Source organism: Talpa occidentalis, unplaced genomic scaffold (assembly GCF_014898055.3).
Source record: "Talpa occidentalis isolate TD23 unplaced genomic scaffold, MPIMG_talOcc4v2.1 talOcc4.2, whole genome shotgun sequence".
NCBI classification, from domain to species: domain Eukaryota; kingdom Metazoa; phylum Chordata; class Mammalia; order Eulipotyphla; family Talpidae; genus Talpa; species Talpa occidentalis.
The window spans coordinates 110,899,243-110,913,852 of NW_023602073.1; the positions used below are offsets into that span (position 1 = coordinate 110,899,243).

Consider the following 14,610-nt stretch of genomic DNA (forward strand, 5'->3'; position numbering starts at 1 on the left):
ATTCCCAGCCAGCCAGGGAACTAACCCACATGGCGTGGCAGAACTCTCCTGCCTGTTCTGCTCCCCACTCTGTCTCCGGTGAATTCTCTCACCCTCCCATGCCTCTGGCCTGTACCCCAGTTCTTATATAAATAAATAAATCTTAAAAAAATGTGCTTTTACTTCTTATTAATATAGCATGTAATACATAAACCAAAAAGTTCCCGAAAACCCTGAGTAAATGCAATCTCATAAGGGCAATTTATATCAGGTTTCATTACATGCCAGGAGAGGCACATGGCCTGACTTTTCTGCTATCCCCAATTTTTCTTTATTTGAAATTTACGTATGTGAGAAAGGGTCCCAAGTTTAAGGATCAAAACAGGGGGTTGGAGAAACAGTAGAAAGAGTCAGAGAAACAGAAAGTCAGTAGAGTCTGCAAAGGCACACAGGAGGATTTTGTCAGATTAAAATAGAATGGATGAGAATGGAAAAAAATGGGGCGTTATCCACATATTCCTAACTATAAAAAATAACATATTTACAATATTTACTATCACTACAGCTTCATGGGGACTTATGGCCATATATCTGTGTTGTGTTCTTGTTCTACGAGGTCTTAATTTCCTATATAAGCTATATTTTCCATAGCTTAGACTTTATATTTGGTTTCAGCTAGTTGTTTGAGATCTTTTCTTCTCTCCATTATATATTCATTCACGTATTCTCAAGGTCACACAGGGATTGTGATTGACCTCTGATCATGACTTGTGGCTGGGGCTACAGATGACACCATGCTCACATGAGTGCCACGTGTGCTCTTACTGCTGCCCCTAACACACCACTCAGTTCCAGCAGTTGAGCTAAGAACCATCTACATTATTTTGAGTCATCAAACCTTTGGTGGGGGAGGGAATCAGACAGGATATGAACATAAAAGCTTGTCAAATTAAAATTAAATTTTTAATCATTCATTTTCATATAAACAAGTAGGCCTCACCTCACTGAATTCTTATCACAACCCCATGTGGCAGCTATTATTGTTACCTATTTGAAAAGGAAATTGAGGCTTCTAAATGTAATTTACCAAATCCTAAGTTGAGAAAGGAGAGAACTAGAAATAGGACCCAGCCTTGACTCTCAAATCAATCTGCTGTTGTTATTGAACAGTCATACATCCAAGTAATTTGTTCATTTTTTTCATTTTATTTAACTGGAAAACTTATTAGGTATCTACTAGGTACCATATATTTTTCTAGTTGATGTTTATATGAGGAAGACCTGGCTCTAGTCTTTAAGGCAGAGTCTAGAAAGAAAATGGACAATTACAATATTGTGAGGTAACAATGATAATAGAAGAGAGCAATGTGAATGGTATTCAGAGAAGAATTTAACTTTTCTGTGGTAAGTGAGGTGTGGGAGGGTAAGGGGGTGGGGAGCTAAGTAAATGTACATGTTGGTGTGGAGGATATTGGTAACATGGGAAGTTCTGAAGAGATGATACCTAACCTGGCTTTCAAAGAATGACTGTGATTAAGCCTGGCGAAGGGTAAGGAGGTGTTTCTTGTGGATGGAGATGCAAGGGCAAAAGCAGAGTTCTGAGAAAGTATAACTCAGTATCCCTCATTGATACAAAAATTACTATTTCCCTAACTACTTAAAATTTTTTAAAATATTCCTTGCATTTCACTACGAGTAAACAGAATGGTTATCTATACTAGAAATACACCCAATATTCTTACCTTAATATTGATTATAATATCGGGTTTCAATTTTAAATTTTTAATCGTTTCTATTTGCTGCAAAATAGTCATTGCCTGCTCTGAAAGTGATGGTATTTCAGTGATGATATAACCTGTAGAGTAAGACATATTTTTTTATGTCTTGGTATATGTCATAGTATTTTCTTCTTAAATCAACATTTCATACTATAGCAGAATACATGCACACATGTTTATGTAAACTACAGAACCTAATAAATCATCCATGTACCCACCCACACTCACACAGTTTCAGAAACAGAACATTCTCAATATGATTCTGGCTTAGCACATCTACTGACTTGCACCTCTCTCCAGAAACCTAGGGCTCTTTGAAAATTACCCTATTTATCACTACCAGATTCATTTCCTTAATGGACTTATTTAATTATGTCACTCTCCTGTGAGAGAAACTTTTTCTATTAATAATAGAATAAAATCTCAACTCCTTCATTGGGAATGGCCAGAGGCATCACATCCATACTCCAAGAAAATATCTATGGAAGAGCTGTGGGAGAGACAGTTATGCCTTTTAAGTTTGTCTCATTACTAAAGATTTAGAGTGGAATAACAGTTCTTTAGACCCAGTTCTGGGAAGATATCAAGGGAACACTTCCTTGTAAACAGACCAGAGCTGCTGAGTCCATTCTTAACCTCTCAAATCCTAGAGACAAGTCAGATATTGATCTGACCTCAAGTTAGCCTGACATGAGGGGACACATTGATGACCAATGACTTGTAAGACCATCCACAATGTGATACATCCAGGGAAGGGACTGCCCAGATCAGGGCTGTGACTCACTAGAGAAAACTTCTAGAAGCTTCTAGCATCTAGAAGCAAGCAGTAGAGAGCAGCTTCTCAGGGTGCTCAGGTAGTGACTCTTCCTTTTTCTTTTGGTGAGAATGTTCATGGAAACTGATTTTGGCTCAAGGCCAGCACAGCACGATGGGTTATATATATCTTGTGTAAGTTCCTTCTAAACAGACATAAGAGCTTCAAGTAAAAAAGTGCTCTGGTACAGACAAAAATTACGATCAAATTTGACAATTGTCTACTATGCAGTGTCTCTAGCAACACGCGAGGGATTTTGGAGTCAGCAATTACCCAGGTCCTCTCCCAAGTAAATATTCCTGTTTTGAAAGCTCTTTACTTCCAATTTTGCTTCTACCGTCTAAGCAACTGCTGGGTGAGACCAAAATCAAAAGGAATCCTTGCTGAGTAAAGACTTTCACATTGTTTAGCAGAGTGCTAATTTCCAAAGAAATTTTGGGGGGATGCGAAGAAAATTTTGGGGGAGGCTGGGCAGAAGCTCCCACCAATGCCTTTAAATCAGCCCAGGTGTGCATTCTAGAATGTGGCCTTGCAATTGCATGCTGATAGCATTGTCTCCAGACTCAAGAAATCATTTTTACCATTTTTCCTCTGCCAGCTACCAGGACAAGTATGAGAAGTCTAGGGTCCAGAGGAACATATTAAATGATACCAGGGAATGAAATCAGCAAAAGCTAGAATTTAGGAAACTAAAAAACAAATAGCCAGTTTCTTCAACAAAAACACAAGATGATAGAAAGAGTTTAAGGGGAACCTAAAGATTAAGAGAGACTTGAAACATCAATCAATATAAATATGTGAAACCTGCTTGGATCTTGCTTCAAAAGACAAAAACAATTCAAGGAAATAGATGAAGAGAATAATGAAATTAATGAAATGTGACTACAGACTGGTTAAAAGATGACTGTTAATTTTTTAATTATGATAATGGTGATAATGAATTTTGAGTCCTTATCTTTTTGAGACTCATCTACAGATGAATATAATGCTAAAAGACTTAATTTTTTCCTTACAAATGTAGAATCTGAAGAATAAAAACAAGTAAACAAGCAAATGAAACTACCTGCGTTGCTTAACTGAATTCAGACTCCAGGATCCCTGTGCAAGGGCAAAAAGAAAGAGCAACTCTAGACATTATTTGTACATCAGATAAAGCCCATGTTTCAAGGCTGCTTTGTGAACTGCGGATATAGAACAGTAATCATACCAAAGTGAGAGACTTCTACAGAGTTGAGCTTCTCTATCATGAGCTTTGTGACAAGTTCATCTGGAATGCTGTGACCATGGAGCAGCATGGATTGCAACTAAGAACAAGCACAAATATTGTACATTACTGTACCATAGATGTCTGGTCCAGAGCTTTCCCAATAAAACTCATTACTGTAAAACTCAGCTTTATTTACCATCTTTCCTGATGTTGTCTCAGAGGCAATATGTTCTTCCAAAACTGCTAAAGCTAAAATACAAATTTAAAATATTAGCACGAACCGATATTAGAAAGCCAAATTAAGAAACATTCATGCGTTTTATAACTGGTAAGAAAGATTAACTATCTATCACTTTAGAGTTTACAAAGCAAGTTTATACACATGTTATTTAAGCCTAACCAAAGTAAGAGGCAGCAGAATGTCCTCCACAGGGAACTTGTCTCTGTCACTGGCTAAAGGATTCTGGGAAAGCTAACTTCCTAAACACCTCTGCTTCTTGCACGCTTATGCCTTGTGTAGTATGCAAGGGAGTGTGAGAATGAAATGAGGTGGTGTATATGATGGTGACTGGAAAGTGCTATGTATTGCATGAAAGAAAGTATATACTAGTATTATTAGTCCAGATAATTTTACAACCATATAGTTATATTCAGAGCACATTAATTTGGCATACTACTATATAAAAGTAAAGGATACATGAAGATATGTTCAAATGGATAAACACTGATTAGGAAAAGGGTCCTGAGGCTGAAATTCCAACAATATTTTTCCTTTTTTAAGAGGAAATAATTAGATGGCTTGCTGGAAGACATCCTGGGATGGAAATGACAGGAGCACTGGGGGCATGATCTGGGGAGAACCCAGGAATTATGTCCACATGGACTTTGGTATTCTTCAAGATTTCCTAGAAGTGGATTGTTTTGATCAAAGAAAGAAGAACATTTTAAAGTTGTATTTGTATTACTTATTACTTAATTGTTCTCTCTCAAATTGTACCAGACCACAATTTCACTAATAGCACATAGAATGCTCACTGCTAAAATGATTTTATCAATAGAAGCTTTAAAATTTCATTGCCAATTTGAAAGGTAAATATGAATCAGTGTTATTTTAATTAGCATTTCTTTAGATAACAATGAGGTTAAACTTTTTTTCAATTCATCTTTTTCTATTTTTATGAGCTTTTGATTCATTCTTTTACCTATTTTTCTATTAGGGAACAAGTAGTTTTATTGAATAAAAGGATATTTATGGATTAGGATATCAACTCTGTCTTACATATGCAAACAATGCAAGGCAACTTATAAATAAAAAATCAAATTTATTACTGAAGATAAATAATTCCTGAAAAAGGCTTGCATGAGTAGCTATGAGAGTTCCTTTTCATCTTCCATAGGGAGACACCCAAAACACATAGATCTTGAATAGTTTTAAAATATGGAATTAGAAAATTGGAGGCAATAGAATAGTAAAAATCATTCCATAAACATTCCTAAATTCTATGAACAAAATTAGGGCTAACAGAAGGGCCAAACCTGTTTGATGCTTTATAAAGGTAATCATTACTGGGTTGAGATGTATGATAAAGCAAATACAGTAAATGTTGATCATAGAATCTAGAAGATGACTAGATGGGTACATAGGTGTTCTTGCATAATTCTTCCCATTTTTATGTATACTTGAAAGTTCTCATAAATAATGGAGAAAAAAAGGTAAAATTTACCTTCCACACGAATACATTTCCATGCCTGTGCTATGTGATGGGCCAAGGTTGTCTTCCCAACCCCCTTAAAAAGAAAGATGTTATGTAAAACCCAACAGAACAGCTATTTGCTAGTGAAACAGATATTCCCATTTTTAATGATTCTATTAATGATTATTATTACCCTAATGTTACCAAGTAAAATTTTTCCCTACAAAACAAAGGTAGAGTAGACCCTAGATATTTATTGCTTCATTTTTCTTTCTAAATGTCACATATGCCAAACTTCATGAAGTGATTTAAACCAAATTTTTAGAATTTTCTCTCTGAAACCAAGTTGTATCATAGTGGCATTGAACTCATTTCATAGTCAAATTTTGTAATTTTGAATTCATATCATCGTGACTATTGAGAGTTATCATTTTTATTTCCTTCCTAAAGTTTATAATCATGAATGTTTACACAGACCTCCATTTAGTAACTTTCATGACCAAAAATTCCTTAACAGAATCTTTGAAAAGTATCATAGTTTAAAGATAAGTGAGCACTTTAATGAAATAACATTTCCATTTTATTGCCTTCACTGTTGATTTTTAAAACTCTATGATGTTTTTACAAATATAATGAAAAATATTGGAACTGTTGGTTCCTTTGCAATTATAGCGTACAAGAAAGAGATTTTAAATTACACAATGAGAAGTCTAGCAAACACTCAAAAAATTAGTACACTGTGGCTTTTATGCTTGAATGGTTAACCTAAGGTTATGATTTTAGAAAGAAAAATGTGTCTTAAATAATAAATTAGAGGAAATAACTTACTGGTTTTCCAAATATAGCAAAGCAAACAGGTTTAGACAACAGAAAGTTTTGTTCAGCTTCATCTTCATTAAATATATCCACAAAAGGATGCTCTTCTGTCTTCTCTTGAGAAGTCATAATCTAAAATACTACAATAAGAAAGAGTAAGGTCGTTAAAGTACCTGGCTTAGTTTGAACAGACAGGCAGGTTGTTAGGGAGAACTAGGATAGCCTATAAATTTACTTAGCCCAGAAGCCATTCCATACCACTAAATACACAGATTTTACCAATAAGTTCAAGTTAAAGCCATCTATTAAAACAATAATAGGCTCTTAGTTTGACACAAAAAGCAAAATCCACCTATATGCTAAATAAAAGACAGATAAAACAGCTTCTGAAAAACCAAAGGTGAAAAATACATATAGGTACACATACTCATACATGTGATTATATGTATATTCTATCAAAGATCAAACTAGTTATACTTACATACATATGTATCCGTGTCTATATGTGCTTATCTATATCTAGAGCATATCTAACACCTATTTATATATACATACATATCTATATCTAAATACATACATATTTATACATACATACATATCTATACATATCTATATACCTACAGCTGTATCCAGAAATAGAAAAGGTAAAGCTGATTTTGTTGGATTTGTTGGATTCATATTTTCATATTTTAAGGAAGCCTTCATTAATTCCATGAAGAAAACTTTCCAGAACTAATGTAGTTTTTTCATTTTGTAATTTTTAATAAATGTCTGTAAAAACAAATTTTTAATTTTACATAATTTTTAGAATCTGTTATTTTGGACTATGAAGTTGATATTATAAAAAAACGCCAATTTCAGTTTATCTGTAAGAACTATGTTAACAACAGGTTTATCTGTAAGAACTATGATAACAATGGGCCTCCCTGGTGGCACAGGCAGTTGAACACCGCACTGTGAATCTGTCTGCAGCCTCCGCAGCGTGGGTTCAATCCCAGCCGGCTGGTGAGAATCCAACATGGCACAGTAGGCCTCTCCTGTCTCACCCGCTGCTCCCCTCAGCAGTGTATTTTGTCAGTCTGCCTGTTCTGTTTCCTGCTCTGCTCTGGTGAATCCTCTCCCCCTCCCACACATCTGGCCTGTATCCCGGATCTTGTGTAAATAAATAAATCTTAAAAAAGAAAAAAAAAGAACTACATTAACAAGTTACAATGGTTCTTTTGAGTCAATCACCCAAATACAATTCAGGTCATAATTTTTGGGATTTGTTTTTTGTACAAAGATCATGTCTTATTTTCAAATATCAAATTCTTATATACTATTTACATATTCATATTTATAAAATTTCTAAATATACTCACAGAATAGTGCCATTACTTAAAATAACAGTAGGCATATTTCTTGATCACAATGAAATAATACTGAAAAGAATTATAAAAGTATTTTTAAAGTACTAGTTCTTGAAAATTAGAAAAATAATATTCTTCTAGATATTATTGGATTAAAGAAGTTTTAAAATGAAAATGACAAAACATGGACAAAATAATGATAGTTGCTTTTGATTAGAAGTAATTAAAATGGCCTGGCAAAACATTTTAAAATTGGGCCTCCCCCAGTGGCACAGTGGTTGAGCACTGGGCTGTGAAGCTGCCCGCAGCCTCTGCAGCACTGGTTTGATTCCTGGCCGCCGGCGAGGGTCCCACATGGCGCACAGACCTCTCCTGCGCGCCCGCTGCTTCCCTCAACAGTGTATTTCGTCAGTCTGCCTGTTCTGTTCCCTGCTCTGGCTCTGGTGAATTCTCTCGCCCTCCCATGGTTCTGACTGTACCCAGTGCTTGTATAAATAAATAAATAAATCTTAAAAAAATTTTTTAAATTATTTCATAAAAGTCAATAATTTTCATTTAAATGAGCAATGTATATACTAACTATAAAATTTTGCTAAAGGATAGTAAAAAACACCCAAATGAATGAAGAGCCATAATATATTTTTAGATGAAAAGATTTAGTTTTGCAATACCACCCCCACATTAATACATAAAATTAAATTCTTGTTAGTTGACTCTGTATATGTGTGTAGAACTATGTATAAAGGGATTCCAGAAATCCCTGTATACAACCAAATTATGATAAAGGAGGTAATAAAGGGTGAATTGTTTAGGATAACTGATTATGCTCACTCTGCTGCAGTTTCTACCTGTCTGCAGCAGATAGGCTGAGTCCTTAATATGCATAATCTCTTGAGACCAAACATCCATGAAGGAACAAATTGATTACACAAGACCCCTTTACCTTGGAGGGGGCAGCAAGTGGCATGTGTTGCCACTATGGGCTTGCATTCCCACTATGGGCTTGTATTCCCTACCTGCAGTGTCATGGCCAGTACCACCATCTGAGGGCTTTGAGTATCTCATTTATCATATGGGACCCCAAATAATATTGCTTGAGTCAAAGGATCCTCTATATAGTACAGGACATATGAGACTCATAATCATGGGATCCATTGATCCAGCCACCTCACTTGGAAGCTGCTGGTCTAACAGAATGTTGTAATGACCTCTTTAAGGTACAGCTACCACCAGTTTGGGATCATTGAGACACTGTACTTCAAAGTGAGGAATATACTTTGAGCCAGGGTTGGAAGTAGGAGTGGCCCCTTCACCTTGTCTCTAGTCATTGACATGAGGGAGCTGCACTGTCCTTCCCCACAACTTTAGGCTCTGGAGGCCCACGTTTTGATAGAGGAGAGAGATGCTTCTACAGGGGATCCAGCTAGGTGTCACTAAACCTAAAACTGCTGCTGCTACTTGGTATTGCTTGACTTCACATGCCCCTAAGGACCTACACGTGGAGAGAAGTTTGCTGCTACATAATTGGGGCAGGGAGATGTACATCTTGCACTTAGGGGATTCTCTGAGACTCCTCTAATGCTCTCATGCCCAGGGAATGAGTAATTGCACAACCGTGATCTGACAAGGATATGGTTACCAGAGTTTTATAGGTTTATACCTCTCTGGGAGGTATACCTACTGGTTACCTACTGGGAAAATAGTTTAAACCAGCAAAAGTGCTGACCAAGGATAAAGGAAATCTAGAATGAGTGGTGGACAAGGACAGTGATGAATTATCAATTACAGTTCTAGGGCTGATTGCAGTAGTGGATTCTGTAGCTTGTCCCACTAATCTTTGTTCTAAGTCCAATTTTTTAGAAATTGGGACCACCTTGAAGAATCAGTGATAGGATAGTGGGAACTTCAAGGGAGAAAGAGTAGATATGAATGGTTCTAAGGTTGGAAGGTAGCTGATGTTATTAGTGACCTTGACATGTACTTGACATGTACCTTTTTCATGCATGGCCAGCCCAACTTCCAGCTAGCATATGTGACTATGGCTATGGGCTCTTTCCAGCTGCCAGAACCTGTTCTATTTGAGCACAAGGCAGAATGGAAGTTCCAGGGATAAATGTTCTACCTCCCAAACCTCAACTAATAACTGATGAGTGCTGGTGAATAAATACCCAGCATTCTCGCCCCTTAGGAGGGGAGAACTCAGAGACATACATCCCAATATTCCCCAGTGAATTCAGCCCTCCAGAGAAATTTGCCTAATAATATTCCCTTTAATAGCTTCCTTGCCTTCCCTACCTCTGTTTCCTGGGATTCCTTTCCATATACACTAATTGCCCTCAAATTTTTGTCTCAGGATCTGCTGCAAACTAAGAGAAGGTCATAAGGAAGTGCTTAATTATAGTTAACAAGACAATTGAAAACTCAATATTGGAACCCACAATTCTATAAATATTTTAAGATTTGTTATCCTAACTAAAAACATTGTGCACATATATATTTTTTCCATTTGTATTTCTTGTGCACTTAATTTAACTCATATTTGGAAGAAGACTTGGTTTCCATAACAAAACAAAACTAAATTTTCCCAGCTAAAAGATCCAAGTTAATGCAAAATGCTAGAATCAACATGGCTATCTTTCTCATTCTTAATAAGAAGGTACCAAACTATGAACAAGAATAAAAAGTAATAAGTATTTAAAAAAATTGTAATTTTTCAAATCTGAATTTACAATGTAATCCCTAATGTGGCAACATTATGTGTTTCTTCGATATAATTTTTAGTTTCCTTACATTTTTAGCAATTGAGAAACCCTTCAGCAATGGGTTCTGCGATTTATAGGGGACGCATCTCCTGAGAAACCCAGCACTTCCGTCTAGGCTAGGTTAGCTGCTACTTCAGCAATTTTCTCTCATCTTAGGTGCTCAAAAGCATGAACAGAAGGAAGACTAGTCGTTGAGAAGGGAAGTGGCTTTAAAAGTGGGAATTTAAGATATACCAAAGTTTAGTTTTGCAAGAATAGGAACTGCTCTAGGGTCCGCGGAGATACCAAAATACATCCCGGGTGGTGTACTACGACCTCCTACTTACCTAGGCCCGGGTGGACCCCAGTGAACCCCACAGCCTGGCGGCAGCAGCAGCAGCTTGCGGGACCTCGCGGGGCTGTTGAACGGTTGCCTAGGAAACCCTCCGCAGCGCAGCCGCGAGGCCTGTTGGGAATGGAGCTTTAGGAGGTGGGGACTTCAATGTTTTTCTTATTTAAACAATTACCTTTGCAGCTAATTTTGTATTCATAATTTCAGTACACCCCTTTTCACCATCAGGGAAGGTGACGATCAGAGAGGGAACATCACATGGAAAAAGCCTTATTTATACCCAGAACTGCCTAGCTCTAAAGCTCCACGGATCCCCTAGACACGACGGTTCATTTTCAAAATTTATAAATGGTTAGTCTCAGGCACAAATAGATGGCAAAGTCCAAATTCTCACTGTGGCTGAGAAAAACAGTTCCTTGAATTACACAGACTGGACAACATGGACTTTCCCGATACTTATAGGACAACCTAAAGAGACGCCAGGAGGAGAAAAACACTGACACTCAGTGAAGAAAAAGAAATGCATAAATAAGTAGGGGAGGGAACCAACTTGGGAGTGGAGAAGCGCTTGGAGAGAAGCGCTTCAGTTTTACCAGATGAACTCGAGACTGATTAACTCGAAGACCTTTTCTCCGCCCACCTTTTTCTCTGCCCTTACCAAAGATGGCGCCCACGGCTTCCTCGGCCGCACGCACATTCTAGGCGCCTCTACACGTTCTCTCTATGGTACGTCCTCCATCCCCGCCCCCTCCGTGCCTGGGGCGGGACTGACTTGGAGGTGGCGGGCGGGGCGTGCAGAGATCCGGAAACATCAGCCTTGTGGCTGGTCATCTCTCTCCTTAGTGCCCGGACGCTGCTCATCCTCTTGCTGTCAGGGGTGTGGGGTGATTTCCCCCCGGATCTCCTGGGGTAGCTCGGTGGCTGTGGCAACCTGGGTTGTGGCCTGGTGCCCTGCTGCGGGGGCCTCCATTTGCTGTAGCCATGCCCGCGGCCGCCGCCCCCATCATCAGCTCGGTCCAGAAGCTCGTTCTGTACGAGACCAGAGCTGTGAGTACCCGCGGGCGCGGGCGGGAGGAAGGCAGCGGAGTGGGAGGGGCCTTGGGGCCCCGGCTCAACCCCTCCCCAGTGCCCCGACCCTGGGCAGACACAGCCTCGGGGAGCTGGGGAAGGGTTCTGAGCCCGATTGCTGCTCCCGGGCACTGCTGCGTTTTCTTCCACACAAGTGGACTTAAAGGCCACAGTTGCAACATCCGGGAAACAGGTGCTGGTGCTATTTCAGAAACTCTTCATGAGGGGCTGGTACGAGTTCCAGAATTCTTTTCAGCTTTCAGAAAGTGTTCACGTTCTGCAGTTCACTACAGTACAGTCAGGAGCATGAAAAAAAGTGGACATGTGAATCCATGACTTTTCTGTTTTCCTGTTCCAAGGCATACCATCACTCTGGCTGATGTTAATTTTATCACTGAAAGCTTTTGTTCTTTCTTTTCTGTTTGAAAGGAAAGAAAAACTGTTTAGACAGCTCATTTGTTTGCATGACATTTTGCTTTTCACTTTTTCTAACACTTTTAAAAAAATTATTTCAAATTGCCATGTAAATAGTTACTAGTAGAATACACATATGAAGGTGTTTGGGTTTTTTTTTTAGGTTATTAGTTCCCTAAAATTTAAGGAATAGTGTTTAGAGAAGTACATCCTTTGTCATAATTGTGGTTGGAAAATAAAAGTTTTTCTAAATGAAGTATCGCTTTTCTAAATTTTTAATGTAGCAGTGATTTTAGAGTCTGTATTTACAATTATACTACAGGATAACAAGACTGCATATGCTTAATACCTTTTCCGTGTGCTATAGAGTGTTATAAGGCACATTCAGTGGAACTTGAGTTATCTCCATTAGACAGAGGAGTGCAAGAAGGTACTTATCAGTTATATGATGGTCTTAATAGTATATCTGCCTCAGGTCATCATTATTGTAGAAATACTGTTGACCAAATTTTGGTTAACAACTTAATTTGATTACTCCAGACCAGAAGGTGAAATTATCTGATAAGCTGTATTTGCAAATGCCTTCGGTTATTTTCTGAGGACAGCCATATAGAAGTATCATTTGGACATAGAAATAAAGCCTTCTGCTTTCTGACTACATACAGGTCAATATCTCTAGTTAGAAACATAAGTACTCTACTTAAAACAGAAATTTCAGCCCATTAATAAACTGAGCATTCATGAAGATTGAGATGTTAGTGTTCTGTCTAAAGCACAATTCATATTATAGGGTTACTCTGCTCAGAAACCTTTAGTGCCCCCCATTTCAAGGAGAGTAAACTCTGAATCCCTTCATTTGGCATTCAAAGCCATATATAATTTGTCCTCAACTTGCCTGTCCAATTATGTACCTAATTGAATATTAATTCTGCAAACATTTATTGAAGATTAACTGTGTGCCTTTATATGTCTATTCTGCCATAAAATTGTATTGCTTTCATTTACCTACATCTACCTTGTGTTTTTCTGAATTTCTCTCTCCATTGTCATTTTCTCCCCCCACACCTGGCCCCCACCCTCTTCACTGTCAAAACCTTGCTGGTCCTCACAGCCCACTTTTGTTGTAAGAGTACACTCTCAGTAGATGCTGTTTGAGGGAACTTAACACAAAGAGATGTATGTTCTAGAACTCTGCTCAGACCCCTCAGTGATCTAAGTTATGGAAACTCACTCTGGTCAGCTTAAAAATAAAAGGTTAGTTTATTAGAAGGATGCTGGGGAAACTGTTGCATAGTTATGGGTGAGGCTGAACTCACCAGCCTCTGAAAAGGCAGGAACCAGACAGCAGGGTTTGAGAACCCTCTCAGAATGCTGGAATAAGGTCCCTGCAGACAGAAAGAATCTGATGGACTCAGCTATGATTGGATGTTGGCCCCAGGAAAGTAAATATCATAGTCACCAAGAAAGGTCTGGCAAGAAAGGCCTATGGAACCAAAACTTCATATCATGGAATGGTTGTGCCAAGGCAGCCATCCTGAGAAATGTCTATAGCATTTAATTTCTGAACTTCAGTTTCTTCCTCAGTAAAGTGGGTTATTCTTTTTTTTTTTTTTTTTAAAGATTTATTTATTTATTTATTTATACAAGCACTGGGTACAGTCAGAAGCGCGGGAGGGTGAAAATTCACCAGAGCCAGAGTGGGGAGCAGAGCAGGCAGAAGGACCGAAGTACACTGCTGAGGGGAGCAGCGGGCGGCAGGAGAGGTCTGCGCGCCACGTGGGACCCTCCTCCAGTGGCCGGGGAGCAGCTGGGGATCAAACCTGCCCTGCAGAGGCTGCGGGCAGCTTCGCAACCCAGCGCTCAACCGCTGCGCCACCAGGGAGGCCCAAAGTGGGTTATTCTTTTAAAAATATTTTGACTTAAAGATATAAGCAGAAAGATCTTTATGAGTAATAAACTCAGTAAATAATTCAGAAAAAGGCTTAAAATTACTGGCAACTCGGTAATTCCGGGAATTGAAAACAAACTGTAGCAGATTGTATTAATGAGAATAACAGCTAGTATTTATGGAACACTTCTATGCCACACACCATCAAAGCACTCTACATATATTTTACTTAACCCTCATAAAACCTCTTAAGAGAAAAATGGTGTTACTACTACTATTGCTGCTATTATTTAGTGACAGAAACAATAAGGCAAAGAGAGTTTAGGGCAGTATTGCTGAAAGTGCGATCCAGGAACTGGTGCCAGGCATGTGTAGTTCGTAACTGAATGGTGACAATTACATATTGAAATTGAGAGTAGGTGATGAGAAAATTTTATAGCAATTTGGACAGCGTAAATTATATATATTTGATTTGTGTGTATTTTTTGTTTTCAGCTTTTTTTATTATGG

At 38.3% G+C, this 14,610-nt stretch overlaps 2 protein-coding genes across 18 annotated transcripts in view; one reads left to right on the forward strand and one right to left on the reverse strand.

Moving 5' to 3' along the window:
* Window positions 1–11,411, reverse strand: part of LOC119252770 (adenylate kinase 9-like) — a 74,659-nt gene extending 63,248 nt beyond the window's left edge. For 5 of the 15 annotated variants that reach the window (XM_054699095.1, XM_054699094.1, XM_054699096.1 and 2 more), the window contains exons 1-6: window positions 10,726–10,844; window positions 6,301–6,428; window positions 5,503–5,566; window positions 3,975–4,027; window positions 3,779–3,875; window positions 1,722–1,834 (exon numbers count right to left, since the gene is read on the reverse strand). In XM_054699095.1, the coding sequence (XP_054555070.1) occupies window positions 1,722–1,834; window positions 3,779–3,875; window positions 3,975–4,027; window positions 5,503–5,566; window positions 6,301–6,417 (444 nt within the window). In that variant the 5' untranslated portion in view covers window positions 6,418–6,428; window positions 10,726–10,844. The other 10 variants (XM_054699086.1, XM_054699090.1, XM_054699093.1 and 7 more) reach the window with 10 other exon arrangements.
* The window catches only part of FIG4 (FIG4 phosphoinositide 5-phosphatase), a 97,356-nt gene continuing 93,743 nt past the window's right edge, over window positions 10,998–14,610 (forward strand). The window contains exon 1 of one of the 3 annotated variants that reach the window (XM_054699100.1): window positions 10,998–11,456. In XM_054699100.1, the coding sequence (XP_054555075.1) occupies window positions 11,454–11,456 (3 nt within the window). In that variant the 5' untranslated portion in view covers window positions 10,998–11,453. Of the gene's footprint in view, window positions 11,457–11,635; window positions 11,778–13,159; window positions 13,467–14,610 lie in introns of those variants that run through there. The other 2 variants (XM_037520210.2, XM_054699101.1) reach the window with 2 other exon arrangements.